The sequence below is a fragment of the Ictalurus furcatus genome, chromosome 15, assembly GCF_023375685.1.
Source record: "Ictalurus furcatus strain D&B chromosome 15, Billie_1.0, whole genome shotgun sequence".
NCBI lineage: Eukaryota > Metazoa > Chordata > Actinopteri > Siluriformes > Ictaluridae > Ictalurus > Ictalurus furcatus.
The window spans coordinates 12,944,389-12,970,552 of NC_071269.1; the positions used below are offsets into that span (position 1 = coordinate 12,944,389).

The 26,164-nt window shown below is 41.0% G+C and overlaps 1 protein-coding gene and 1 pseudogene across 3 annotated transcripts; one reads left to right on the top strand and one right to left on the bottom strand.

Moving 5' to 3' along the window:
* Nucleotides 1-6,236: 6,236 nt before the first annotated feature.
* Nucleotides 6,237-24,862, top strand: LOC128619755 (protein-L-isoaspartate O-methyltransferase domain-containing protein 2). 3 transcript variants are annotated; one of them, XM_053644172.1, is made up of 7 exons: nucleotides 6,237-6,412; nucleotides 10,420-10,779; nucleotides 11,414-11,516; nucleotides 12,587-12,758; nucleotides 16,099-16,222; nucleotides 19,475-19,966; nucleotides 20,167-20,848. In XM_053644172.1, the coding sequence occupies exons 2-6, from the start codon at nucleotides 10,473-10,475 to the stop codon at nucleotides 19,954-19,956; spliced, it is 1,188 nt and encodes a 395-aa protein (XP_053500147.1). In that variant the 5' UTR covers nucleotides 6,237-6,412; nucleotides 10,420-10,472; the 3' UTR covers nucleotides 19,957-19,966; nucleotides 20,167-20,848. The 3 variants fall into 3 exon arrangements, 2 of the variants coding, with proteins under 2 accessions (XP_053500147.1, XP_053500148.1); XR_008387996.1 differs by lacking the exon at nucleotides 19,475-19,966 and adding an exon at nucleotides 21,806-24,862 and having other exon boundaries at nucleotides 6,238-6,412; nucleotides 20,167-20,305; XM_053644173.1 differs by lacking the exon at nucleotides 19,475-19,966 and having other exon boundaries at nucleotides 6,238-6,412.
* On the bottom strand, nucleotides 7,552-9,967 carry LOC128619458 (basic proline-rich protein-like; annotated as a pseudogene).
* Nucleotides 24,863-26,164: the final 1,302 nt, after the last annotated feature.

The following is a 26,164-nucleotide window of genomic DNA, read 5'->3' on the forward strand; positions in this document are numbered from 1 at the left end:
TAGTCAAAGTCCAGATTTGAATCCCATTGAAATGTTGTGGTGGGGCTTTGAAACAGACATTCAAGAAAACCCTTAAACATCTTGCAACTGAAACAATATTACATGGAATAGTGGTAAAAAAAAAAAGGAAAAAAATCCAGCAAGCCTGGTGGACAATTGTGCAAAATGCCTACAAGAACTTATTTCTGCTAAAGGGGGCAATACTAGCTTCTGAGGCCGAGGGTGTACTTACTTTTTCCACAGAAGAATATCACATCTATTGATATTTCTGTTGAATAAATTATTTAAAATTATCATTCCCCTTGTGTGTTTTTTTTTTTCCCAAGTATATCAACTGTATTAATAGGCACTGTTTCAAAGAATGTTTGCTTGTCCAAATATGTAAATAATAAATAAATAAATAAATAAATAAATAAAACAGTTCCATGGGGTGTACTTATTTTTTCACATGACTGTACATGACAATACATGTTTAAGGCAGAATATACAGAAGAAGAGCTGTGCCAGTGAAAAGAGCAACAGGAGGCACACAGATAGCAACTGGAGGCCTTTCAAAATTACACTGAGCCACTTACACTTATATGCAACACAAATAACTACCATAATGTTAGCTAGCAATGTTACATGATAGCAACCTCACTAGCTGGCTTACTAGTAGTTGCAGTGGGTATAAAAGTCTGCACTTTTATTTATTATTTTTTGTGATGTAAAAAGGTGAAACCAAGATAAATAAATTTTTCTACCTTTATTGTGAAATTTTAGCCTATTAATTAACATTAAAAGTATAATTTTAGGGGGGGAATGAAAAAAGTATAATAACCCGGTTATATGTGTGCACAACTCTAAACTAATACTTAGTTGAAGCACCTTTAGATTTTATCACAGCGCTCAGTCTTTCTGGGTAAGAGTCAGTCAGTTTGGCACATCTTGACTTAACAATATTTTGCCATTCTTCCTTGCAAACGCATTCTAACTCTAAACTGGCTGGGCATGGCCAAAAAGTTCAACTCATCAAAAACATAACACATAATTCCACATGGTTTTGAGAGATTGGATGTATTTTTTTTTTTTGGTTAAAAAAGACTTCCATCTTGCCACCCTACCCCATAGAACAGAGATATGAAGAATTCAGGAGATTGTTGGCACATGTAGGGAGCAAACAGTACTTGCCAGCAATTGCTGCAATTCTTTTAATGTTGCTGTGGACCGCTTGGCAGCCTCCCTCATGAGTTTTCTCCTGATCTTCTCATCAACTTTTGAGGGATGTCCTGTTCTTAGTAGTGTCACGGTCGTGCCACATTTTCTCCACTTGGTGATTATTGTCTTTACAGTGTTCCATGGTGTATACAATGACTTGGAAATTTTTGTAACCTTTTCCTGATTGATATTTGATATTTGATACAATGGCATCCCGTACCTGCTTTGTAAGCTCTTTGAAGCCCATGACTTTTCCAGTTTGATGTTACCAAGGAAAATCCTATGGGAACCACTGTACTTTATTTGGTGGTAATCAGTCGCTTTAATTGATGACAGGTGTATAATAATTAGTAATTAATATGAGTTTGAATGTGATTGGTTAAATCTGAACACTGCCACATTCCCAATTATAAAAGGGTGTGCACACTTATGCAAGCTGGGTTTTGGAAGTTTTCTTTCTCTTTTTTTATTGGAACTTTTCTTTTTCAAAAAACATTTCTGTTTGTCATTTATATGTTGCAATTTCACAATAAAGGTGAAAAAGGTTGACTTAACTTAGTTTATTTTTTTTATATTACAAAAACCTGCCATTTTAACAGGATTGTGTAGACTTTTTATATCCACTGTACATGGGTGAGGATCAGCATTTGCTAATGGACATCACCTACAGTGCTGTTTTTGTATATATATCATACTAAATAGTTTTAGATCTTCAAATGAAATACAACATAAAACAAATGTGACGTGAGTAGTTCAAGTGAAGGGAAATCTTAATGCTACAGAATACAAAGCCATTCTATACAACTGTGTGCTTCCAATTTTGTGGAAATAGTTTGGGGAAGAACCACATATGGGTGTGACGGTCAGGTGTCCACATACTTTTGGCTATAAAAGGTACAGTGCTGTGAAAAATAATTTGCCCCCACCATGATCTCTTCTCTTTTTGTGTGTATCTAATACTAAATAGTTTTAGATCTTCAAATGAAATACAACATAAAACAAAAGCAACCTGAGCAAACACACAGTACAGTTTTTATTACTAATTTTTTTTATTGAAGCAACAAAAACGTATCCAACATCTATCACCAATGCAAAAAAAAATTGCCCCCTTAAACATAAAATCTGGTTGTGCCATTTTTATTAGCAAAAACTACAACCAAACGCTTCCATTAACTGGAGATCAGTCTTTCACTTATTTCTAGGACTAGGACTTACTCCTATGCATTGGATCATTGTGTTGGTGCATAATCCAGTTGCGCTTGAGTTTCAATTTACAGACTGAAGACTGGACATTCTCCTTTAGGATTTTCTGGTAGAGAGCAGAGTTCATGTATCCCTAAATTATTAATTATAATCAACCATGCTTGACTGTAGGTATGATGATCTTTTTGTGGAATTCTGTGTTTGGTTTGCACCAGATGTAATGGGACCCCTGTGTTCCAAACAGTTCCACATTCTACTCATTAGTCCACAGAATATACTCCCAAAAGATCAAGGTGTGTTTTGGCAAAATTCCCACAATGTTCTTCTTAATGTTCTTCTGGGTTAGCAGTGGTTTTCACCTTGCCACTCTTCCATGGATGCCATTTTTTCCCAGTGTCATCTGATAGTGGAGTCATGAACAGTGACCTTTATTGATACCTTTTTGGAAGGTCGGCCACTTCTGGGAAGGTTCACTGCTGTGCCGAGTTTTTCCATTTTGAGATAATGGCTCTCACTGTGGTAGTTTGGAGTCCTAGAGCCTTTGCAATAGCTTTGTAACCCTTCCCAGACTGATGTATTTTGATCACCTTCTTCTTAATAATTACTGGAATTATTCACATTGCTGAATTATTTTACAGCACTGTAGATGCCTTATCTCAGTTTGGCTCCTTTAGTCAAGTTGACCAGGCTTGGAATGCTCCTCTGGCCTCTGTTTTGTATGGAATCGGAATCATCGTTTTCTTTAGCATCTTCTTCGGCAGACGACCCAATAACTCTTTCATAGTCCTCTGGTTTGAAGAGCTCATAAATACCCATAATGTTTAGGTGGTGTAAAGACACCTTTGATGTTTGTAAACAAAATGTGCTTGATGTGTGTGTAACCTGGTTGCGAAAAGACCACAGTAGCCTGGCAACATGACGCAACTTCATTATAATCTGAATGAAGAATCTATCATGAATTTTATTTAGCAATCAGATTGACATTAGTTAAAATGTTGTACACTTATTATTATAGGTTAGCACTAAAAGATAGTGAATGTTTTTCAGCTAAACTAACACTTTTAAATGGTGTAACTCTAGAAGATCCTTATGGCTTGGCATACTGTAAGTGGCTAAATGATCTTAAGCAGTGGCCTAGCCTGTAATGGCCAGACACACATAAATATACACACACATACACACATACATATATACATATACACACACACACACACATATACATACACACACACACACACACGCACATACACACACACACACATATATATATATATATATATATATATATATATATATATATATATATATATATATATAATGAACGTTAGGACGGATGCAAATGCAGATAAGAGTTTAATGAGAGAGAGACAGGCAGACAAATCTAAAACACGAGACAATAGCGAGGTCAAGAAACAGGCAAAGGGTCAGGCGCTTGGCAAACAGGCATAAACTGGGCAAAGCTAGAATCGAGAACGAGAAATGAGAACAAGATCAAGAACCATGAAACAAAACAAGAAACAGGGTATAATCGCTTGGTACAGTGAAAACACTAATACTTCACAAAGTCATGGTGTTCAAAAAGTCTCTTTTATAGAGTGGAGTGAATGAGTGTGAGATTGGCAACAGGTGTGTGATTAGAATTCCAGAGAAGGTGAACATGTGTGTGTGTGGGAAGTGTAGTCCATGAAGGCCATGTATGTAGGCCACAGTGCAGGATGGGAAATGTAGTCACTGGTTTGCTGTGAAATGACAAGGAGGGTTAAATCTGTTTAAACTGAGCAGCACAATACCATGCAACAGAATACTATATACCATATACCATGATAAATAATATATTAAATTCTAGTTTTATGATGCCAAACAGCTCACCCTTACCATACAACAGCTACCAATCTGGGATTGTAAAGGCAAACACGTCATCTAAGACTTGTGCAGCTGTTAAACTACTACAGGATCACATCGCCCCCATTTTACCCTACCTTCATTGGTTCCTTGATCCATTTTTATGTTTTCTATTTATCCATCCATCCATCTTCTATACCGCTTATCCTTTTCAGGGTCACAGGGAACCTGGAGCCTATCCCAGGGGGCATCGGACACAAGGCAGGGTACACAATCACACACCCATTCATACACCACGGACACTTTAGACATGCCAAATGCAAACATGCAAACTTAGAACACGCAAACTCTGCACACTCACAGAGCCGAGGGAATCGAACCCCTGACCCTGGCGGTGTGAGGCAAACATGCAAACCACTAAGCCACCATGCCCCCGTTTTGTATTTATGCTTGTTGCAATTGTATGTGTAGCATGTTAGCTTAAATGGATGTTATAAATAACGTTATGGGGGGGGAGGGGGGGGGGCTAAATCTGAAATGGAATGTTCAGCAAGCATATACTGTATGAGTGTGATGGTCAGGTGTCAACATCTAACTATATAGTGTATTTGCATGATTGAGTACAGGGAGTGCTAATACACGTAATAGCATGTTTGCCTCCCACCTCCAGGGCTGGGAGTTCGATTCCCACCTTCACCCTGTGTGCAAGTAGTTTGCATGTGCATGTGTGCTTTGGGGGTTTCCTCCCCAAGTCCAAAGTCATGATTGACTTATTGGCATCTCTAAATCTGACTGGCATCTCTTGGTGTGAGTTTGTGTGCAGTTGTGCCCTATGACAGGCTGGCACCCTGTCCAGGGCATCCCCTGCCTTGTGCCCTGGGTCCCCTACCCCAGCTCCAGGCTCCCTGTGTAGGAAAATGGATGGATGGGCTCCCAATACATTGGTTGGTGAGTGTGGTCAGTGGGCTCAAAAATTTTTGTAGGTGCTTGGGGTGGCCTGGGCCTGAGTGTGAGACTCATGGTCTGATATTTTGTCCCAGGATTGCCCTGGTTGTCAGTGCTGTTCCTCTATGCTACGTGACCCCGCAAAGCATTTTGATTAACAAAAAGCTGCACTGAAGATTAACGGCATAATACAGTTGGTAATTGGCTGTTAATTTACAGCTATTTTACAGTGTATTATAACAGCGGCCAACTTGGAAATGAAAGTTATTTCATTTTTAAAATTTGGCTGCCAGCGCAGCTTTTCTCGCGCATTTTCCGCACAGTCTTTGCACTTTTTCTCCAGCACTGTCTATTCTACATTCGTCCACGGACTTGGGGAACTGATATTCGGAATTTACTGGACTGGTATAGCCTGGATCACTGCCGAATCTAGTCAAAACTGAACATTTCAAGTGTTTTGTGCGTGAAATAGTAGTGTTGGGCTGCATGATTAGGCTCCACATATGGGCAAACCATGCAAATAAACGAATCATTTCACTGATCTGCATAAATTAACTGAACCGATTCAAGAATTTCAACTTTAGTGATGGCATATAAGGGCGTTTAAACGTAGCCTGCTGCTTCTGAATGTTCACTTCTTGTTTCAGACCGAAGTAGGTGACGGCCTGTCGAGGAACAAGAGGTAGGTGGCGCAGAGTCATTTTTTAACAGGCTACCTACAAGTGTGCTTTGCTTTCTCGCCTGTTTCCGCAGGTCGCCACTTGAATGTACTTTGGGCATAGGACTGTTTAATGACGTTGTGGGATAGCTCAGTCACTTGGACAACTATATCAATCAGCTGTGTTGAACAAAAAAATATAGGCTAGTTTCAGTTTCACTTGTAGCCTTTGCAAAACAGTGCTTTGTGGTGGGCATGCATAATAATTTTATGCATTAAGTATAGTGGGATGTTCTTAATCTGGTTTGCTCGGAGTTCATTTCGGAAACGCTCGTGTTTTAGAGAAACACAACTGGCCAATCACAGGTGACGCTCTTGTCCGTGTGACGTCAACACGTCACGTCAGCTGTTTTTTGTTTACATCAGATCGTTCTTTCTCCGCCAGAGTCAAGTTCAGCGCTGTTGTTTTGCTGTTTAAATATTTCACATCGATATGTGAAAAAGCAGCGTTTGGCAATCGATGGGTAAACGAATGAGTGAAACGGTTGTCGATTCCGCCATCGCACGGTAAGGGCAAATGGAGGCTGTACTACCATCGACAGGGTTGGCAATGCCCGTGTGTGTGTGGTCAGGCAGCGCCAGACTGTTTTGTTTTTGTCTTTTGTTTTTGTCTTTTGTTTGTGTTGGACAAATTTGCCCTCCTGTCATTTATATACATCTAACCTGTGTTTCCTTTTAGCAACTCGGTCATATGTTTTATATACAGTATATTAGAGTTGACATTAATTTTGCTGCTGTTGTAGTTGTTGTTGTTGTTGTTGTTGGTACGCTGTCGCTGTGCCATTTTAGTCGTTCAAGTTGGTGAATACAGCAGCTGCGTTTGTTAAAGGAACCTCGCTTTTTCAAAAACGTTTTCAAAGTTGCACTGTTGTAGTTATTTTGCTAAATTTGTTTTCCTTTGTTTTGCTGCTTTAGTGTGTTACAGCGAAAAGATAAAAGTCCTGAAGCGTCACGTGCTGGATATTTAAAATCACCGACGGCTGCAAATACGTCAGAGGTCCTCGATTAACTTTAGTCAACAACAATCTCTATTTTTACAATCAAGGCTCCACTAAATAATGTTTTGTTTCCATGTAGAAGTCATAAAGTGGTCCAGCTCATACAAATTGATTCTCTGTTGAACAGTATAACTTCTTACATATAGCCATAGAGTAGGTTTAGACAATAAAGTGGCCACTAAATGCATCTTTATGTTTAATATTTTATTCTTTTCTGCCACACTAAAGTTTTGTGAAACAGGACATACTGTATATACATTCTACTAATGTTAAGTCTGTGTTGCTTCGAAATATGACCACTCTTCTGACACACCACTGAACAAATTTATTTGGGCATTAACATGTTATGTAAAAACTCAGCATTGCAAATGTTGTTCTTTCTGCTCAAACACAAACAGTTCACATTGCTGTTGATGCAATTCATGTCATCCTCAGGCCAGAGGAAAGAACTGGTCAATAGCACATGGTTGTGAAGGCTTGAGGCTTTAAGTGCTCCTTTGTCCCATCGATCAATTTTATTTCAGTTGTTCCAGGATATGGATAGGGAGATGGGGTGGAGAGGAGGAGAGTGAGGGGGAGAGGGAGGAGGGGTGGAGAGGGGGAGAGGGAGGGAGGGGGGGAGGGAGGGAGGGGGAGAGGGTGGAGATGGGGTGGAGGGGGTGGAGGGGGTGGAGAGGGTGAAGGGAGGAAGTGGGGAGAGGGTGGAGATGGGGTGGAGAGGGGGAGAAGGAGGAAGGGGGAGAGGAGGGAGGAAGGGGGAGAGGAAGGGAGGGAGGAAGGGGGGGAGAGGGGGGGAGGGAGGAAGGGGGGGAGAGGGGGAGAGGGAGGAAGGGAGGGGGGGGAGGGGGAGAGGGAGGGGGGGGAGGGTGGAGATGGGGTGGAGGGGGGGGAGGGTGGAGATGGGGTGGAGGGGGGAGGGAGGAAGGGGGGGGAGGGTGGAGATGGGGTGGAGGGGGGAGGGAGGAAGTGGGGAGAGGGTGGAGATGGGGTGGAGAGGAGGGGAGAGAGGGGGGAGGGAGGAAGGGGGGGAGAGGGGGGAGGGAGGAAGGGGGGGAGGGTGGAGATGGGGTGGAGGGGGGGAGGGAGGAAGTGGGGAGAGGGTGGAGATGGGGTGGAGAGGAGGGGAGAGAGGGGGGAGGGAGGAAGGGGGGAGAGGGGGGAGGGAGGAAGGGGGGAGAGGGGGGAGGGAGGAAGGGGGGGAGAGGGGGAGAGGGAGGGAGGGGGAGAGGGGGAGAGGGAGGGAGGGGGGAGAGGGGGAGAGGGGAGAGGGAGGAAGGGGGGGAGAGGGGGAGAGGGAGGGAGGGGAGAGGGAGGGAGGGGGAGGGAGGGTGGAGATGGGGTGGAGGGGGTGGAGAGGGTGAAGGGAGGAAGTGGGGAGAGGGTGGAGATGGGGTGGAGAGGGGGAGAGGGAGGAAGGGGGGAGAGGAAGAAGGGAGGGAGGAAGGGGGAGAGGGTGGAGATGGGGTGGAGGGAGGGAGGGAGGGAGGGAGGGGAGAGGGTGGAGGGGGAGAGGGAGGGAGGGAGAGGGAGGGTGGAGAGGGAGGGTGGAGGGGGAGGGGGAGAGGGTGGAGGGGGAGAGGGAGGAAGGGGGGGAGGGGGGTGGAGAGGGTGGAGAGGGTGAAGGGAGGGAGGGGGAGAGGGTGGAGGAAAGGGTGGAGGAAGGGGTGGAGGGAGGAAGGGAGGGGGAGGGAGGGGGAGAGGGTGGAGATGGGGTGGAGAGGGTGGAGAGGGTGAAGGGAGGAAGGGGGGGGAGGGGGTGGAGAGGGTGAAGGGAGGAAGGGGGGGGAGGGGGTGGAGAGGGTGAAGGGAGGAAGGGGGGGAGGGGGGTGGAGGGGGTGGAGAGGGTGGAGAGGGTGAAGGGAGGGAGGGGGAGAGGGTGGAGGAAAGGGTGGAGGAAGGGGTGGAGGGAGGAAGGGAGGGGGGAGGAGGGGGGAGGGAGGGGAGAGGGTGAAGGGAGGGAGGGGGAGAGGGTGGAGGAAAGGGTGGAGGAAGGGGTGGAGGGAGGAAGGGAGGGGGGAGGAGGGGGGAGGGAGGGGGAGAGGGTGGAGATGGGGTGGAGAGGGTGGAGAGGGTGGAGAGGGTGAAGGGAGGAAGTGGGGAGAGGGTGGAGATGGGGTGGAGAGGAGGGGAGAGGGGGGAGGGAGGAAGGGGGAGAGAGGGGAGAGGGAGGAGGGGGGGAGAGGGGGAGAGGGAGGGAGGGGGGAGGGAGGGTGGAGATGAGGGGGGGAGGGAGGGAGGGGGGGAGGGAGGGTGGAGATGGGGTGGAGAGGGTGGAGAGGGTGAAGGGAGGAAGTGGGGAGAGGGTGGAGATGGGGTGGAGATGGGGTGGAGAGGGGGGAGAGAGGGGGAGAGGGGAGAGGGAGGGGGGAGAGAGGGGAGAGGGGGAGAGGGAGGGAGGGGAGAGGGGGGAGGGGGGAGGGAGGGTGGAGATGGGGTGGAGGGGGTGGAGAGGGTGGAGAGGGTGAAGGGAGGAAGTGGGGAGAGGGTGGAGATGGGGTGGAGAGGGGGAGAGGGAGGAAGGGGGGAGAGGAAGAAGGGAGGGAGGAAGGGGGAGAGGGTGGAGATGGGGTGGAGGGAGGGAGGGAGGGAGGGAGGGGGAGAGGGTGGAGGGGGAGAGGGAGGGAGGGAGAGGGAGGGTGGAGAGGGAGGGGGAGGGGGAGAGGGTGGAGGGGGAGAGGGAGGAAGGGGGGGGAGGGGGGTGGAGAGGGTGGAGAGGGTGAAGGGAGGGAGGGGGAGAGGGTGGAGGAAGGGGTGGAGGGAGGAAGGGAGGGGGAGGGAGGGGAGGGAGGGGGAGAGGGTGGAGATGGGGTGGAGAGGGTGGAGAGGGTGAAGGGAGGAAGGAGGGGGGTGGAGAGGGTGGAGAGGGTGAAGGGAGGGAGGGGGAGAGGGTGGAGGAAAGGGTGGAGGAAGGGGTGGAGGGAGGAAGGGGTGGAGGGAGGAAGGGAGGGGGAGGGAGGGGGAGAGGGTGGAGATGGGGTGGAGAGGGTGGAGAGGGTGGAGAGGGTGAAGGGAGGAAGTGGGGAGAGGGTGGAGATGGGGTGGAGAGGGGGGAGGAAGGGGGAGAGAGGGGGAGAGGGGAGAGGGAGGGGGGGAGGGAGGGAGAGGGAGGGAGGGGGGAGGGGGAGGGAGGGTGGAGATGGGGTGGAGGGGGTGGAGAGGGTGGAGAGGGTGAAGGGAGGAAGTGGGGAGAGGGTGGAGATGGGGTGGAGAGGGGGAGAGGGAGGAAGCGGGGAGAGGAAGAAGGGAGGGAGGAAGGGGGAGAGGGTGGAGATGGGGTGGAGGGAGGAAGGGGAGAGAGTGTAGATGGGGTGGGGGGAGAGGGTGGAGATGGGGGGGTGGAGGGAGGAAGGGGGGGGGGTAATTTAGTTATCAAACACTGTCTGTTAATGAGTGGATGTGCACTCCTAAGCACGCACACACCTTATACTCTGAATACAGTGTAAAATGAATTTACAGACTGTACATGTTATACAGACTTAGTTTCTTTTATTTGTCTTTATAACCCCCCCCCCCCAGACTGTGCTAGGCCTCTGTCCGCTCTGACCCAGACACACACTCTCTCCTTCACCATGGGTGGTGCTGTGAGTGCTGGAGAGGACAACGATGAACTGATCGACAACCTGAAGGAGGCACACTACATTCGTTCAGAGTTGGTTGAAAGGGCTTTCCGGGCCATCGATCGTGCCGATTACTATTTGGAGGAGTACAAGGACAGTGCTTACAAAGACCTGGCCTGGAGGCATGGCAACCTCCACTTGTCCGCTCCCTGCATCTATTCGGAAGTGATGGAGGCGCTGGAGCTCCAGCCTGGCCTTTCTTTCCTTAACCTAGGCAGTGGAACAGGCTACCTCAGCACCATGGTGGGCCTCATCCTGGGTGAGTTGCCCGAGGCCCCTTTAAAATAATAATGTTAATGATAATAATCATCATCATCATCATCATCAGTAGAGACATTAGTAGACAGGGTTTAAAGAATTTCTGATCCACAATGAAAATGCGTCCAGTTAAGTTTTTGAGAATTTCTTTGTTTTTGTCAGTTATCCTGTCTAATACTTTTTTCATAATGCATGCTTACATTCTTTCTGTGCTACAGTCTTGTATGCTGCTAATGATGGTTTACAATCATGGTTTTTCACAGTTGGTTTTCATGCTCAAAGTGAAACCTAACAGTTACTGTGTTGTTCTATATGGTTAGATTGTACTCTATACATATGTATACTGTTCTCTGCCAGTACTGTATTGTACTATATTGTACTGTACTTATTTCCCTTAAGAGTGCACTTTTGCTCTCTCTCTCTCTCTCTCTGTGTATATATATATATATATATATATATATATATATATAATATATATATATTTTTTTTTTTATTATTTTTATATCTGTGTGCAGTTTAGTGTACAATAGCCCTATTTTGTCTCTTATGTTACACTGCAGTTCCAGGGTTCCAATATTTAAACACTATCTACATGTATATTTATAGTATGACAATAAAAATAAAATGATTTGCAGGTCCATTCGGTGTGAATCACGGTGTTGAGCTGCATGTAGATGTGGTGGAGTATGCCTACCAGAAACTCGACTACTTCATCAAAACCAGTGACAGCTTTGACAGGTGAGCTATGAGCAAGAGTGTATTTTAAACCTTTGGTTCGGGAAAGATCCTGGCACAGTGCTTGGATGTATTTTTTTTAATCATGCTTCATATATGATATATGCCTTTGTCAGTTTGTTTTTCTACATGCGCAGAAGTTTGATTTTGTCCCTTAATAGAATCTACTTCTTTTTTTGCAGTAGTATTTTGCATTAATTCATAATGTGTCTCATTTAATATGACACCATTTCTCCAGTGAATTGGTTTCACTCCAATTTCATTTCCATTCTAGAACTGTACAATTGATTGACTATTAATAAAGAATCCAATTATGGCTGTCTAATCATAAAAAGTTGTGATCATTAGGGATGCACCCAGCTAGTACGGAATATTGGTATTGGAGTGCGATTGATTACCACCCCAAAGTTGATCATTTTCCTAGAACAGCAACTCCATGCCATTTATTTCTCTTATATCATAGAAATTGGCCAACACATTTTTAATTTATTAATGAATGACTTTTTAGACTTTTAACTATGTATACATTTAATTATGTACATTTTTAACAGGAAGTTATTTCCTGTTATCATTGTAGTAGCTGTTAACAGTTGTTGTGACAGTAGTCACAAAAAAATGTTGCTTGTCACATTACTGAGAAAACCTGAAGAAGAAAAGACTGAACAGGACAGAGTACATAAAAAGTGTTCTGTTTTGTAGACCCTCCCATGGTGTAAAACTTACTGACCATTACAAAGCAACTACATTTTTAAAAATATATATTTTTTTTTAAATAGTACTTTTCTCTGTTTAGATTCATAAAATGCTGTATCTATCACTATTTTCCGATTTTGAAAAGTAAATTGCATCAGATTTAAGATTAAGTTGCAGATTAATTCCATATAAGTTCCTGATCAATTCCAAGATGGCTCTTAAGAGGCCAACAGGAATTTCAAGGGGAAATGTATAAGTAATAAAAGAATGCAAGACCTTTAGAAAAAAGGTGTAAAGTACAAACATGAGTAAGTTTTTTAACATGAGAAGAAGATTCATGTAGGATTTAAGTGAGTAGTGATGTGTGTGCGTGTGTGTAGGTTTGAGTTCTGTGAGCCGTCGTTTGTTGTGGGGAACTGTCTGGAAATTCCTCTAGAGAGCCGCCAGTATGACAGAGTGTACTGTGGGGCTGGAGTGCAGAAAGAATATGAGAACTACATGAAGAATCTGCTGAAGGTTGGAGGAATCTTAGTGCTGCCACTGGAAGAGAAGGTTTGTACATACACTCACCAAGAACTTTATTAGGATCACTATATTAATACTGGGTAGGGCCTCCCTTTATATTTTCAAAACAGCCTTAATTTTTCATGGCATGGATTGAACAAGATGTTGGAAACATTTAGATTATGTGGCCTTTTTAGAAGGCCACTAAAGAACACTGAACTTATTGTCATTTTCATGAAACCGGTTTGAGACAGCTTTTGCTTTGTGACATGATGCATTATCATGCTGGAAGTAGCCATTAGAAGATGGGTAAATTGTGGCCATGAAGGGATGCACATGGTCAGCAACAATAGTCAAATAGTCGGAATAGTCTGTGATAGTCTCAGATAGTCTGTGGCATTCATGCAATGATTGATTGGCCCAAAGTGTGGCAAGAAAACATTCCCCACACCATTACACCACCTCCACCAGCCTGGACTGTTGACACATGGCAGGTTGGGTCCATGTTTTCATGCTTCTGGTTGCAAATTCTGACCCTACCATCTGTGTGCTTCAGCAGAAATCAAGATTCATCAGACTAGGCTTCTTGTTTCCAGTCTTCTGGAAAAACTGTCCAGTTTTGGTGAGCCTGTGCCCACTGCAGCCTCAGTTTTCAGAAGTGGAACCTGACATAGTCATCTGCTGTTGTAGCCCATCCACCTCAAGTTTTGACACGTTGTTCATTCTGAAATGCTTTTCTGCTCACCACAATTGTACAGCGTGATTATCTGAGTTACTGTAGCCTTTCTGTCAACTCTAACCAGTCTGGCACTATTCTGAGTAAATTCTAGAGACTGTTGTGTGTGAAAATCCCAGAAGATTAGCAGTTATAAAATACTCAAACCAGCCCATCTAGAACCAACAGTCATGTCATGGTCAAATTCACTGAAATCACATTTTTTTCCCCCATTCTTATGCTTGCTGTGAGCATTACTCAAAGCATCTGGCCCATATTTGCATTATTTTATGCATTGCCCTGCTGCTACACGATTGGCTGATTAAATAATTGCATGAATGTGTAGGTGTACAGGTGTTCCTAATAAAGTGCTTAGTGAGCGTTCATGTGTTTGAGGAGCTAAGGAGTGTTCTTCAGTTTGATAATTCTGCTACATTTTTCATTGAAACATTTTCCAAAATGGTATTTTCCTTTTTCTAATATGCTCATTTTAACAATTGTATTATGACTACATTATTTGCTAAATGGTGCAGTATACTGAATTAAATACTTGAATATGATGGATTCATTATCAATTAAAGAGCATAAGCAGCTTAAAGCAGCTTCATTTTCAATCCTGTGTGTATAATCCCACTTTAAAGCACTTCTATCCTTATATGGATGTTTCTTCTAAGATGGTAATGCCATCTTCAAGTCATTATTGGAGAGTGGGTGATTTATTAAGGGTGAAAACAGTGTAAACCATTTTACATTTGTTCATTTCCAAATTTATTTGCTCAAAAGGAACTCTGTGTATGTCTTTCTAGGACATTTGCACTGTAGGGGTGCTGAATGGGTTTGAGAGGGCTTTGAGCTGAGCATACTTCTTAATGTAGCACTGTTGCGCATGCCAGTTTTACAGAAGAGGAGAAGAACTGCTGATATCAAATAGTCGTTTTGTATCAAAGCATCTTTTTCATTTGAAGTATGCCACCATAAAAGAGGAATATGTAGAGATTAATGCAAAAAAAATTAAAGTAGCCAATGATTTTTCTGAAACACCTAATTCATTTTAATTATTCAGTTGTGGTTCCAGAATTTCACCCTATTTAACAGAAATGACTAGGGTTTTTTCTACTTCAGTCAACTCTACAGAACCTAATATCAGTCTTTAATGTGTCAAAGATGAGATACAGGAACACCAAGGGAGAGTTGATCCAGAAAGTTGATAGGGATGGAAAAGGTCCCAAAACATACAGTGGGATCCACAAGGCTGTGACCACTAACATCAACATGAGTGTAAAGTAAAATCTTTGAAATGTTTAGATGAATTTCAGAGTATTTGGTAGACTGGACATGGAGCTGACATGGACGCCACAAGATTTGATCCATTTTAGATCAAGTCCATTATACCAACAGTATAATGGCATGGATACTGTTATCAAAAAAAAAAGACTTTTCTTAGCCTCCTAATTATCCAGATTACTCCACAATGCAGTCATGTAACATGCAGTCTTCTCCAAATGTCAAAATTTGCTCTGCTTGTCTGTGAGAGGTTTTTTTTTTGTCCTTTAAATCTCCACCCTTGATTTTGTGATTGATGGACAAGTTTCAGAAACAGACTCAAAGCCTCCCTTGCTTTTTTAGCATCTTGATACTTTTGATTACTTCTTTAAGAAATGGCAACAATGTCAGAAGCCTTTGATACATATCCATGATACATGAGCATGTGACATCATAAGTATGGTATCATTACTAGTTAGCACCAAATTAAGTAATATTTAAATCAATTTAAATCAACTAATTAAAATCAACATGCCATACCATTTTGAGAATTTATGAGAAGAAGCAAGTGACTATTAAGTAGGTAATCAATCTGAGGGGAAAAGGAAGACACATGCGTACATGCATACATTTTTGTACAGAAAATACAACTCCTTAGTATTGGCAGTCCCTAAATCCAGTGTGAGTAACTCTGAAATAATCACTACACCTGATTACAGTGCAATCATTTCTAGTTGGATCCCTTTCGGTGGAGGACCAAGTCTCCCTTGTGTATCAGAAGTCATTTTTTTTCCACTTAGCTACGTTCTAAGAAAGGAAGTGGAACAAGGAATGAGTGTCACTAGACAAATAGCAAGATAGTGAGACGGTGATAGCAGCACAAAAAAATTCTAGCATGTGTAACAATCAAAATATCACATTTGTATAAAGCTGATACAGTGATACACTGACCCCAGCCTGACCCCCCACCCCCACCCCCGCTCCCCCGCCCCTGTTGAAATGGTCTAGACCTGCTACTGCTCTTTAGGGCAGCATTGTTGATAAGAATATTGGTTAATCTTTTCTTGATGAGTTTAGGAAGGTGGACTGTCCCATGGTGAGTAAATGCTATGGCCCAGAGTGATCTGTGTGCTATGAAAATATATTTAAATCTCTCCTCTTATTTGCTGCTATGTTTAAATTTTCTATTCTGCTGTGGAAGTTTCTTACAGTTCCAGTCTTGTGAAAAGCCATGTCAGCAGCCAGTTTTTAGATTACAATTTATTCAAAATGCACAATGGCATCCAATTTAAATAAAAAAATAGTAAAGATAGTTTACCACAGAACTGGGGTTATATTTTTATAAGTGAAATGGCAGTGTGTGTGCTGCAGTCATTTCACTTATAGCCATGACTTACTTGTCTTTTGCAGTTGACCAAGATCACACGCAGTGGTCAAAACTCCTGGGAGACAAAGAAAATCATAGCTGTGACTTTCGCTCCTCTGGTGCAGCCCAAACAAAGCATTAATGGGAGAGGCAAAAGTGTGCCACTACGTGAGTACACTGCTACTACACATTATCAGCTGATATAATGATTTAAAGGGTAATATAAAATGATTTAATATAACAGTGCAGTACATCATGTCAGCTTCCTTTTTAATGTAGGACATGCATGTTTAATACATGTGATGCTTTACCATCCAGTATCTAACATCATTTTTAAGATTTTTATTGGATTGAAGATTTTATTTGTATTGTTATTAAATTTTCATAATGGTGTCCCTCAGGGTTCTGTTTTAGGTCACTTAATGGTCTCACTTTATATACAGACACTTGGATAAGTAATTTATAAATGTAATGTATTTCAGTTTTATGCTAATGACACAATAATACTGTCAACTTCAGAATTGGCACCTTTCAAAAGAATGGACAAAAACTATTGTACAAAATAAGCATTACACATAGATAGTGGGAAATACTATTTACTTTTAACAAAAAATAAGAGCATCTTCTCTGAAATAAGAGCATGTTCTCTAAGAAATATGTTCATCATGGGGAAGACTATAGTGCTTTCAACACAATGTTCTAAAGCTTTCAGATAGATGATTGTTGGCCTGGTCAGGTAATAGATATACAATGTCTTATACAGTGCTGTGAAAAAATATTTTTCACACAGATTCCTTCTGTTTCTGAGTATATCTCATACTAAGTTGTTTCAGAAATTAAAACAAAATCTAAGATAAAACAAAGGCAATCTGAGTAAACACAAAATACAGTTTTTAAATGATAATGTTATTTATTGAAGCAAAAACGTTATCCAATATCAACCGGGCCTGTGAAAATGTATTTTCCCCCGTAGTTACTAATTCCCCAAATCTATGAAACTGCATTCATAATGGGGATCAGCTGGACTAGATATAACCAGGCCTGATTACTGCTGGCCCTGTTCAATCAAATCAACACTTTAATATAACTTTTTCAACAGCATGAAGTTGGTTAAAAGGTCTTACCCGGTAACACACTATGGTAAAGTTGAAAGAAATTCCAGAAATGATGAGGAAGAAGGTGATTGAAATACTTCAGTATGGGAAGGGTTACAAAGCTATTTCAAAGGCTCTGGGACTCCAAAGGACCACAGTGAAAGCCGTTATCTCCAAATATAAAACCTTGGTACAGTAGTGAACCTTCCCTGAGGTGGTCAATCTGAATTTTGCCAAAAAACAACTTGATGAGCCTCAAAACTTTTTGGAGAATTGTCTTTGTACTGAGGAGTAGAAAGTGGAACTGTTTGGAAGACTGGGATCCCATTACATCTGATGTAAACCAAACACAGAATTCCTAAAAAGAACATCATACCTATGGTCAAGCATGGTGGTGTAAGTGTGATGGTGTGAGGATGCTTTACTACTTCAGGGCCTGGGCAACTTGCAATATTTGAGTGAAACATGAATTCTGATCTCTACCAGAAAATCCTAAAGGAGACTATCCGGTCTTCAGTCTGTAAATTGAAACTCACATGCAACTGAATTATGCAGTAAGTCCACCACTGAATGATTAAAAAATAAAAAGTAAGTTTTGGAGAGACCTAATCTTGACTTGAAACAATTGAGATGCTGTGGCAGGACCTTAAACAGGCAGTTCATGCTCAAAAACCCTCCAATGTGAACTAAAGCAGTTCTGCAAAGAAGAGTAGGCCAAAATTCCACCACAGCAGCGTGAAAGACTGATCTTGTTGTTGGAGGCATTTGATTGCAGTTATTGTTTAAGGGGGCAATTTATTTATTTTTTTTACATGGATGATAGGTGTTGGATCACCTTTTTTTTTTGGCTTCAATAAATAAATAACAACTGTATTGTGTGTTTACTCAGGTTGACTTTGTTTGATGTTGTATTTTGTTTGAAGATCTAGAACTATTTACTATGAGATGTACAAGAAAACAGAAGAAATCACATACTTTTTCACAGTACTGTATGCTATGTCTCTTTTCCATATTTTGTAGTCTCACAGCCTGGAACTGAAAAGGAAGTTGTTTGGATTATGTGTAATGAATCTACACAAAATAGCATAATATTGAGTGACAGTGAAGGGAAAATTATATAGTTTGCAACATTATTTACAAATAAAAATATAAAAGTTGTTCAAGTATTCACCCCCATTGCTCTGAAATCCCTCATTTAGATCTGGTGCAACCAGTTACCATCAAAAGTCACATAATTAGTTGAATGAAGTCCACCTGTGTGCCAAAACATTTTTGGCAAAAGTCATGTATGAGCAAACTTATAGGAAAATGCCTGATTTTTCCCTTGTCACAAAAGGCTATATTCCTCACCCTAAGAGCACCATCCTCACATTGAAGCATGGTGGTATCATGTTGAGAATTATCCTGGGCCTCTTGGATAATTTTTTTTAAATAATGGATTTAATAGTGCACCACAGGATGTTCAAAAATTGTTGGGTTTCTTTAACCAACCTTGATTGATCCTTTTCCAGAACTCTGTCCTAGACTTGTTTTGATAGCTCCTTGGTTTTTATGATGTTTGTTAGATAACATACCTAAACAATCTTCAGGAGCAGGTGTATTTATACTGAGGTATTGTTACACTTTAATTGCATGCAGGTGGAATCCAATATTAAGCAATAAAGCAGAATAATATTAAGCATAATTAGAGCTATAATAAGAAATCAAAATTATAAAACAGTAATTTAAACCAGGAGTGTCCATTCTTAAACAGAAAGGGCCAGTGTGGGTGCAGGTTTTCAGGAAGCAGAAGCAGGTTTTCAGAAGCAGGAGCCACACCGGATTCTACCTGTTTAATTAGTTGATCTTGGCTTTCAGTAGACTATCAGGTGTGGCTTCTGCTTGGTTGGCATGAGAACCTGCACCCACACTGGCCCCTTCTGGATAAGATTTAAATAAGATTTAAACCATAAAGAAAAAAAGTGTTCTGAATTGACAACGTCAGTTCACATGCATAAACCCAAGAATATAAAGGAGCATGAAATGTTCAAAACATAAAGTCCTGGATAAGAAATTTGCAAATATAACATTGCCTTTCACTTTAATGCTCATGTTTCACACTTGTACAGTCAACTTTTTGTTTTATTTGAATTATTGTATTGTAGAAAAAGAAATTGCAGTGCTTTGCAAAGAAATGCAAATGTATACGCTGAAAATATCACTCATTCTTTGTAATTATAATTTTGGCCCATTTTCATGAATGGTGCCAATAATTCTGGAACTAATTGTAAATATTATTGGATAAATATAACTGTAAATGGTATACATGCCATCTTTTGCGTTGTAGCCATCTTTGAGGTGCGAACGCTGCAGGATTTGGCACGCATCTCCATCCGCCATACCCTGCGTGAGCCCATGGAGCTGACAGAGGGCCGTTCCAAAAGGCGAGTATCATTCCCTGGAGCTCGTGCCATGCACCGCTATGGGCCTCGCTTCGAACGCCGCCGTTTCTGTCGCCGCTTCTACCGCCAATGCATCAGCTCCACCATCCTTCACGAGTCCATGATGCCGATGGCCACAGATGACTGCAGCTACCCAGGAGGTGTGGAAGAAGAGGAAGAGGAGGAAGCTGAGGAGGAGAGGAACTGCCACCGAACAGGGGGAGACCTGCAGGAGGAGGAGGAGGAAGAGGAGGAGAGCACCACTGGTGAAGAAGAGGAGAAGGTCAAGCGAGCTGAGGCACCGGTCAATGTTCTGAGGCAGAGGATCCTGGGACTGCCCTTGCCTGAGCCGCTCAAGATGTATCTCTTATATTATCGTGAGAAATGAGTTAAAGAAAGTTAGTGTCAATGGACTAAAGTGAATTTTAAAGGTCCAACTCACATGAGTCCACCCATAATTAAATCTGTTTTCCCATTGAGACGCAAACTAGCTGCATTCTGGATGCATGAAGAACTCATATGGGTTTCCTGCACTACCTTCTTAACACTTGTGTGAGCTATTTTTTGAGTTTCTTTTGTGATTTCTGTCTGATTTTAGAAATCCCAGCCCCACTTTGCAGTGAACAAGGATGACCTGTATATCATCTTCATGAGGATGGTGGACTATTTCAGCATGATTAGTGTGATGCCATGACTTGACTGACAGTAGCATCATTTTTGGATGTTTTCCAACATTGGTATGGTGGACTAAAATCATTGTATATTTTTCAATAGGTTTATGAAAGCTGTTGTCTATTGTTGAACTGCTTACCTTGTTACAGTCTCTATTACCATAAGGTACTAGATTCCATTTGCATGTGTAGTGCTTCTGTGCACTTGCATTTTGTTGTGATTTGTTTAAACACGTTATGCTGTGCAACTCAGTTTATGTTTGGGGACAAAGATACATTTGACACGGTCATTGTGATGTCAGGTTAAAACAACTGTTAAGATATGTACATCACATGTAAATTTAATTTATTTATTGTGCCCCTAGAGTCCAGCACACAGCACACTGCAACATGCGCACACAGAAATAATACTGTCTAGAGCAGTGGTTCTCAAAGTGGGGTCTGTGACTATTATTTATTTACAAACCACAGTCATCACTGTTATCATGTTTAATAATGAGTTCTGAGTAGGTCTTTAAATAATGGCAACTTGGACATAATGTGTCACATCTGAAAATAATTCAGAAATGAAAAGCTCTATTTCTTTATATATATATATATATATATATATATATATATATATATATATATATATATATATATATATATATATATATATATATATATATACACACACACATATATATATATATATATATATATATATATATATATATATATATATATATATATATATATATATATATATATACACATATATACACATATATACACATATATATAAATAAACACACATAAATACCTCCCAAACTAGTTTATATGTATTTCAACTACATCTTGGTTATATTTTAAATGTAACAAGAAGTGCTTAGAAACTATGTCCCTACTCAGGAATATTCCAAGGTTTCACTTTTTTGAGGTAGTTGAATTGACCAAACATTATATTAAAAATTATAGAATTTTTTTGATCAAAAGCAGACAAGATAGATTTTATACTATGCCTACTATTAAATAGGCTTAGAGGAGTAAAACATATTTGGGTTACTATGCTTGCTTTTACTACAATGCCATTTCCACAATTTTAAGTACTTTTTTTTATTATTATGGACACTGACATTGATGCTTAATGGCTCCTTAATTCATTAATTCCATCATTAAAAGCTGCCTACATGCCTGAAAACAGCATATCTAAATAATAACTTGAAATGGTTGTAGAGTTTAGGTAATGTATAGACTTTCAATAAATTTCAGTTTGCACAAGCATTTTGAAGCAATTACTAATGACTTTGTGAATGTGTATTGTGTTCCTGATTATGCTGATGCAAATGCTTTATTAAGCAAAGCAGAAAGGTTTAAGCACCCCATGGCATGAGCATCACTAATGCTTCCCCATTCACAATTTTCATAATTTAAAGGTTTTGTCACTGTTTAGTGTGATTTTAAGGTAAGGTGTGACTCCACAATCAGGATGTACTTCTGAATGGATGTTAGGATGTTAAATTTAATGTACTTCAGTGCAATCATTTGGTTCAAAATCATGTTCTTTTTGTCCACTGCTTTGGAAAGCTGATCCAAGTGCAAATGTACAGAAAAAGTTGCACAAGGTGTCCTCCTATAGCCTGCACAGCAAAGCGAACAAGGTTTCACAACCTCAGGAATTTCCATGACATACAAGGCAAGTTTTGTTTTTACTGGTGAGCTTACTTTTTGTGCTTTTTAAATGCTTTAAACATTTACTGTTTTTTTGTTCTTTTCCAGGGGGTGCACAGTAGCTTAGTGGTTAGCACGTTCCCCTCACACTGCCAGGGTTGGGGGTTTGATTCCCACCGCTGCCCTGTGTGTGCAGAGCTTGCATGTTCTCCCTGTGTAGTGGGGGTTTCCTCCGGGTACTCCGGTTTCCTCCCCCAGTCCAAAGACATGCATGGTAGGCTGATTGGCATGTCCAAAGTGTCCGTAGTATATGAATGGGTGTGAGAACGTGTATATGATTGTGCGCTGCGATGGATTGGCACCCTCTCCAGTGTGTACCCTGCTTTGTGCCCGATGCTCCATGGGATAGGCTTGAGGTTCCCCATGACCCTGAAGGATAAGTGGTATAGAAGATGAATGGATGGATGGATTGTTCTTTTCCTTTTGTCAGGAATATATTCAGTCATTCATTCTCACTGATTTATCTTTAGTAAACACTATCCCGTTCAGCATTGTGGTGAATCTGGACCCTATTGTGAGAACACTGGGTACAAGGAAGAAATACCAGTCCATCTCAGGGAACCATGCACAGACACATTTTGCAATTTATAATAGCCATTCTACATCCTGTCAAGTTTATGGGTGGTGGGAGGAAAAAAATATACATGTGGAGAACAAAACTCCATAAAGTTCTTTAAAACAATGAACATGCAACGTTTTCCAAAGATTGTTTCTGGCAGTTCTCAATAGTTCTGGAGAAGCATAAAGTGGGCAAACATATTTACACGTTCAATGCTTATTTTCCCCATTGTAAGTGGAGTGGCCCATAAATGCAAAACAAAAAACACAACAGCAAATCTAGAAACACGATTGTAATTCAGAAAACATAACAGCAAATTTGGAAACAACTGCAAAGCACCTCATTAACTCAAATTGGAAAAGGGTAGCTACTTATTGAACATCACGTGCTTGTTAATGATTCGACACAGTATATTACTATCTCAAAGGAAAATTGCACTATTTCTGTCTATATAGTTAGCCTATTGAAAACTTTTTTTAAACAGTTACTTATGTTTTTATAGTGAGGAGTAATTCTTTCATACTTTAGGCATATTTTTGGCATTCACATACTTATTAATGCCTAGCAAATTTGACAACATATCTAAAATATATGAATGAACACATTTGCTTAAAAATTAGCACGAATAAAACTGTAACTCCCTGGCTGTCATGAGGGGAATGATGACTCGGAAGGAAGGCGTGAGAGAGAGCGTGGATCTGTTTATTTTGCTTTTAGCCATGCTTTTCAGCATGAAAGAACATCTAGCCAAAAAAGAAACCGAACTGTAATTTTCACATGCATCTGTGGACCACCTCACATCTGAATAGCTGAAGTGCCAGAAACCAACAAGTGATCCGTGCTTTGCCATCTTTCATACAATGGAGCCACTGGACTGGGGACCCTCTCCGATATTTTCTGTCAGGATGGGCCTTCACTCTCTGTTTGGATCACACCTCCATTCTTAAAGCTGAGAGATGGTCTCTACAGTGGGTCAAGATGGATTTAGCCACGTTTTAAATTCACCTCTGGTCCCAGCTCCTCCCACTCAGGAGCTACCATCACCAATGCCACAGGGAAAGCTTTTCTCCATGTTTTTCACGTGTTTTTCACCATATACAGTGGTATATTTGTAGTGCTCTCCCTCGAGTTGTTTATCTTACCTCATACTCAAGGTCTCAGACTCGCCCTGTGAGAGTAATTTGGAGCACGACATAGCTAATAATATGAGCACTCACACAGCAGAGTACCTCTATTACACAGCCAGGACTGCCGTTCTCCAACCTGTAGGAAATACTCCTGTGTTTGTTAGCGAAATGCTCTTGGGTCAAAACATACTGAAATTCATTCTTACTCAGTGACGATCCCTCCTCCCTGGAAGACATCTAAGGTGCTGTGGTGCTTACAGACCTACAGTAAGTCAGTGTAATTAGCCAAATTAGGAGAACCCTGTGGAGGCTTGTGGGACCTCTTATACTGTGAATAACAGCGGTTCGAAACACTTCTCCGACTTCCGAGAGCGTATTTAAAAAGTTGGATCTTTTAATCTTTAGAGCGCTGCAGTACTGCCATTGCACTAAAAGTATTATCAACATATTGCACATGAATTCTGTTAAAATCTGTATAAAGTTTTGGTGATAGAATGAGAAATAGGCATTTAAGCACAGGCCTACATCTGGGTGGGAAATCTATGGTTAACTGGATAAATGCATGAATGCTCAGGTGTATCTAATAAAGTGGTCAGTGAGTGTATATCAAGTGAGTGTTCCCATCCTTTTTTATAAGATGCAAATGTTATGGGAACCTTGTGACATTCAGCCAGGTTTGTATCCATAGGTTATAGTAACAGGTTTGTACAGTGATGGTTCAGAGAGTATTCCCCAAATGATAGGAGCACATAATCAGAACCATCCTGGGTTAGTGGAAGGTTCCTATAATTTAAAACTTTGCTGGACCGTTCCCATGCTATCAAAATAGCGGATGCAACTGGGGTTTAGTCTCAGCCTGTGACCCAATGTTCCTGAAATTCTAAGTTAAAGACAATGATATAGTACATATTATATAGTAGACCTTGGCAGTATGACAAAAACTATCATATCAAAATATCACATTTCTACACACACACACCATTATATATATATAAACATTATATATATACACACACACACACACACACAGTAATTTGCTGTCCCTTCAAAATAACTCAACACAGCCATTAATGTCTAAACCGCTGGCAACAAAAGTGAGTACACCCCTAAGTGAAAATGTCCAGCTTGTTGCCAGCGGTTTAGACATTAATGGCTGTGTGTAGAGTTATTTTGAGGGGACAGCAAATTTACACTGTTACACAAGCTGTACACTCACTACTTTACATTGTAGCAAAGTGTCATTTCTTCAGTGTTGTCACATGAAAAGATATAATCAAATATTTACAAAAATGTGAGGGATGTACTCATTTTTGTGAGATACTGTGTGTGTGTGTGTGTGTGTATACACACACACACACACACACACACACACACACACAATATATATATATATATATATGGGGCAGAAAGAATTTCACTGTTTCAATGTGACATACACACTCACATACACACACACACATCTCCATATCCTAACCTCACTTTGGAATTGTCAATACTGAAATGTATCAGCACACATTTATATATAAATATATACATATTTACTTATTTATTTATACCCCTTTAAAGCAAGGTACACATGGCAAAGTTTAAGAATAATTTTAGGGGTTCATGCAACTCCACTGAACTCCACTTAGGGTATACAAAGTATTAGGCAGCCAACTGGAGAATAATACAGTAAACAATAAATATATCAGCATTAATGAGTTTATCATTTTAATTAAAACAAAATTCCAGCAGGTAAAAACCACTAAAGGTTTTTCCTCATTCCTTTATGGTTAAAATCAGTGAATTAATGTAAAATATTTATTTTGGTTTTATGGTCTAAAATGTAATAAGATAAAGCTGGGTTCTGGTTTAGGTTTTGGTTTATATTACTGGATGAATTAAACAAGCATTATACAGAGGGTGTGCATTTTCATTATAGTTTTTTGTTTTTGTTTTTTTAAGAAAGAAAAAGTTTTTTCCTACATGGTTTAAACAAAATGGCTGTCCTGTTTTTTTGGGGGGGTTTTTTTAATCAGTGTAACACACAACACAGCATTGAGAAGAAGCTAAACATTGCCACAAGTTAAGATGCATTAAGTTTTGAAATTAATTCTGAAGACATCACAGGAACAAGACAAAATGAAATATTCTCTTAAAAAACATTAATGCAAAAATATATTTGTACACAACATTAAATAATACAAATGAAAAAACAAACAAACAAAAAAACAATACATTCTATGCCAAAGAAACACTAAAGGCATCTATAGCTGCTTGAATATAAAACAGACAGGTTCAGTATGATACAGTGCATCCGGAAAGTATTTACAGCGCTTCACTTTTTCCACATTTTATGTTACAGCCTTATTGCAAAAGGGATTACATTCATTATTTTCCTCAAAATTCTACAAACAATACCCCATAATGACAACATGAAAGAAGTTTGTTTGAAATTTTTGCAAATTTATTAAAAATAAAAAGCAATAAAAGCACATGTACATAAGTATTCACAGCCTTTGCTCCATACTTTGTTGAAGCACCTTT

Excerpts from the sequence above, each read along its gene's own strand:
- LOC128619755 (XM_053644172.1), top strand. The coding sequence starts at position 10,473 with ATGGGTGGTGCTGTGAGTGCTGGAGAGGACAACGATGAACTGATCGAC. Across the intron at positions 11,517-12,586 it reads ACCAGTGACAGCTTTGACAG|GTTTGAGTTCTGTGAGCCGT; the intron begins GTGAGCTATGAG and ends GCGTGTGTGTAG. Across the intron at positions 12,759-16,098 it reads TGCTGCCACTGGAAGAGAAG|TTGACCAAGATCACACGCAG; the intron begins GTTTGTACATAC and ends TGTCTTTTGCAG.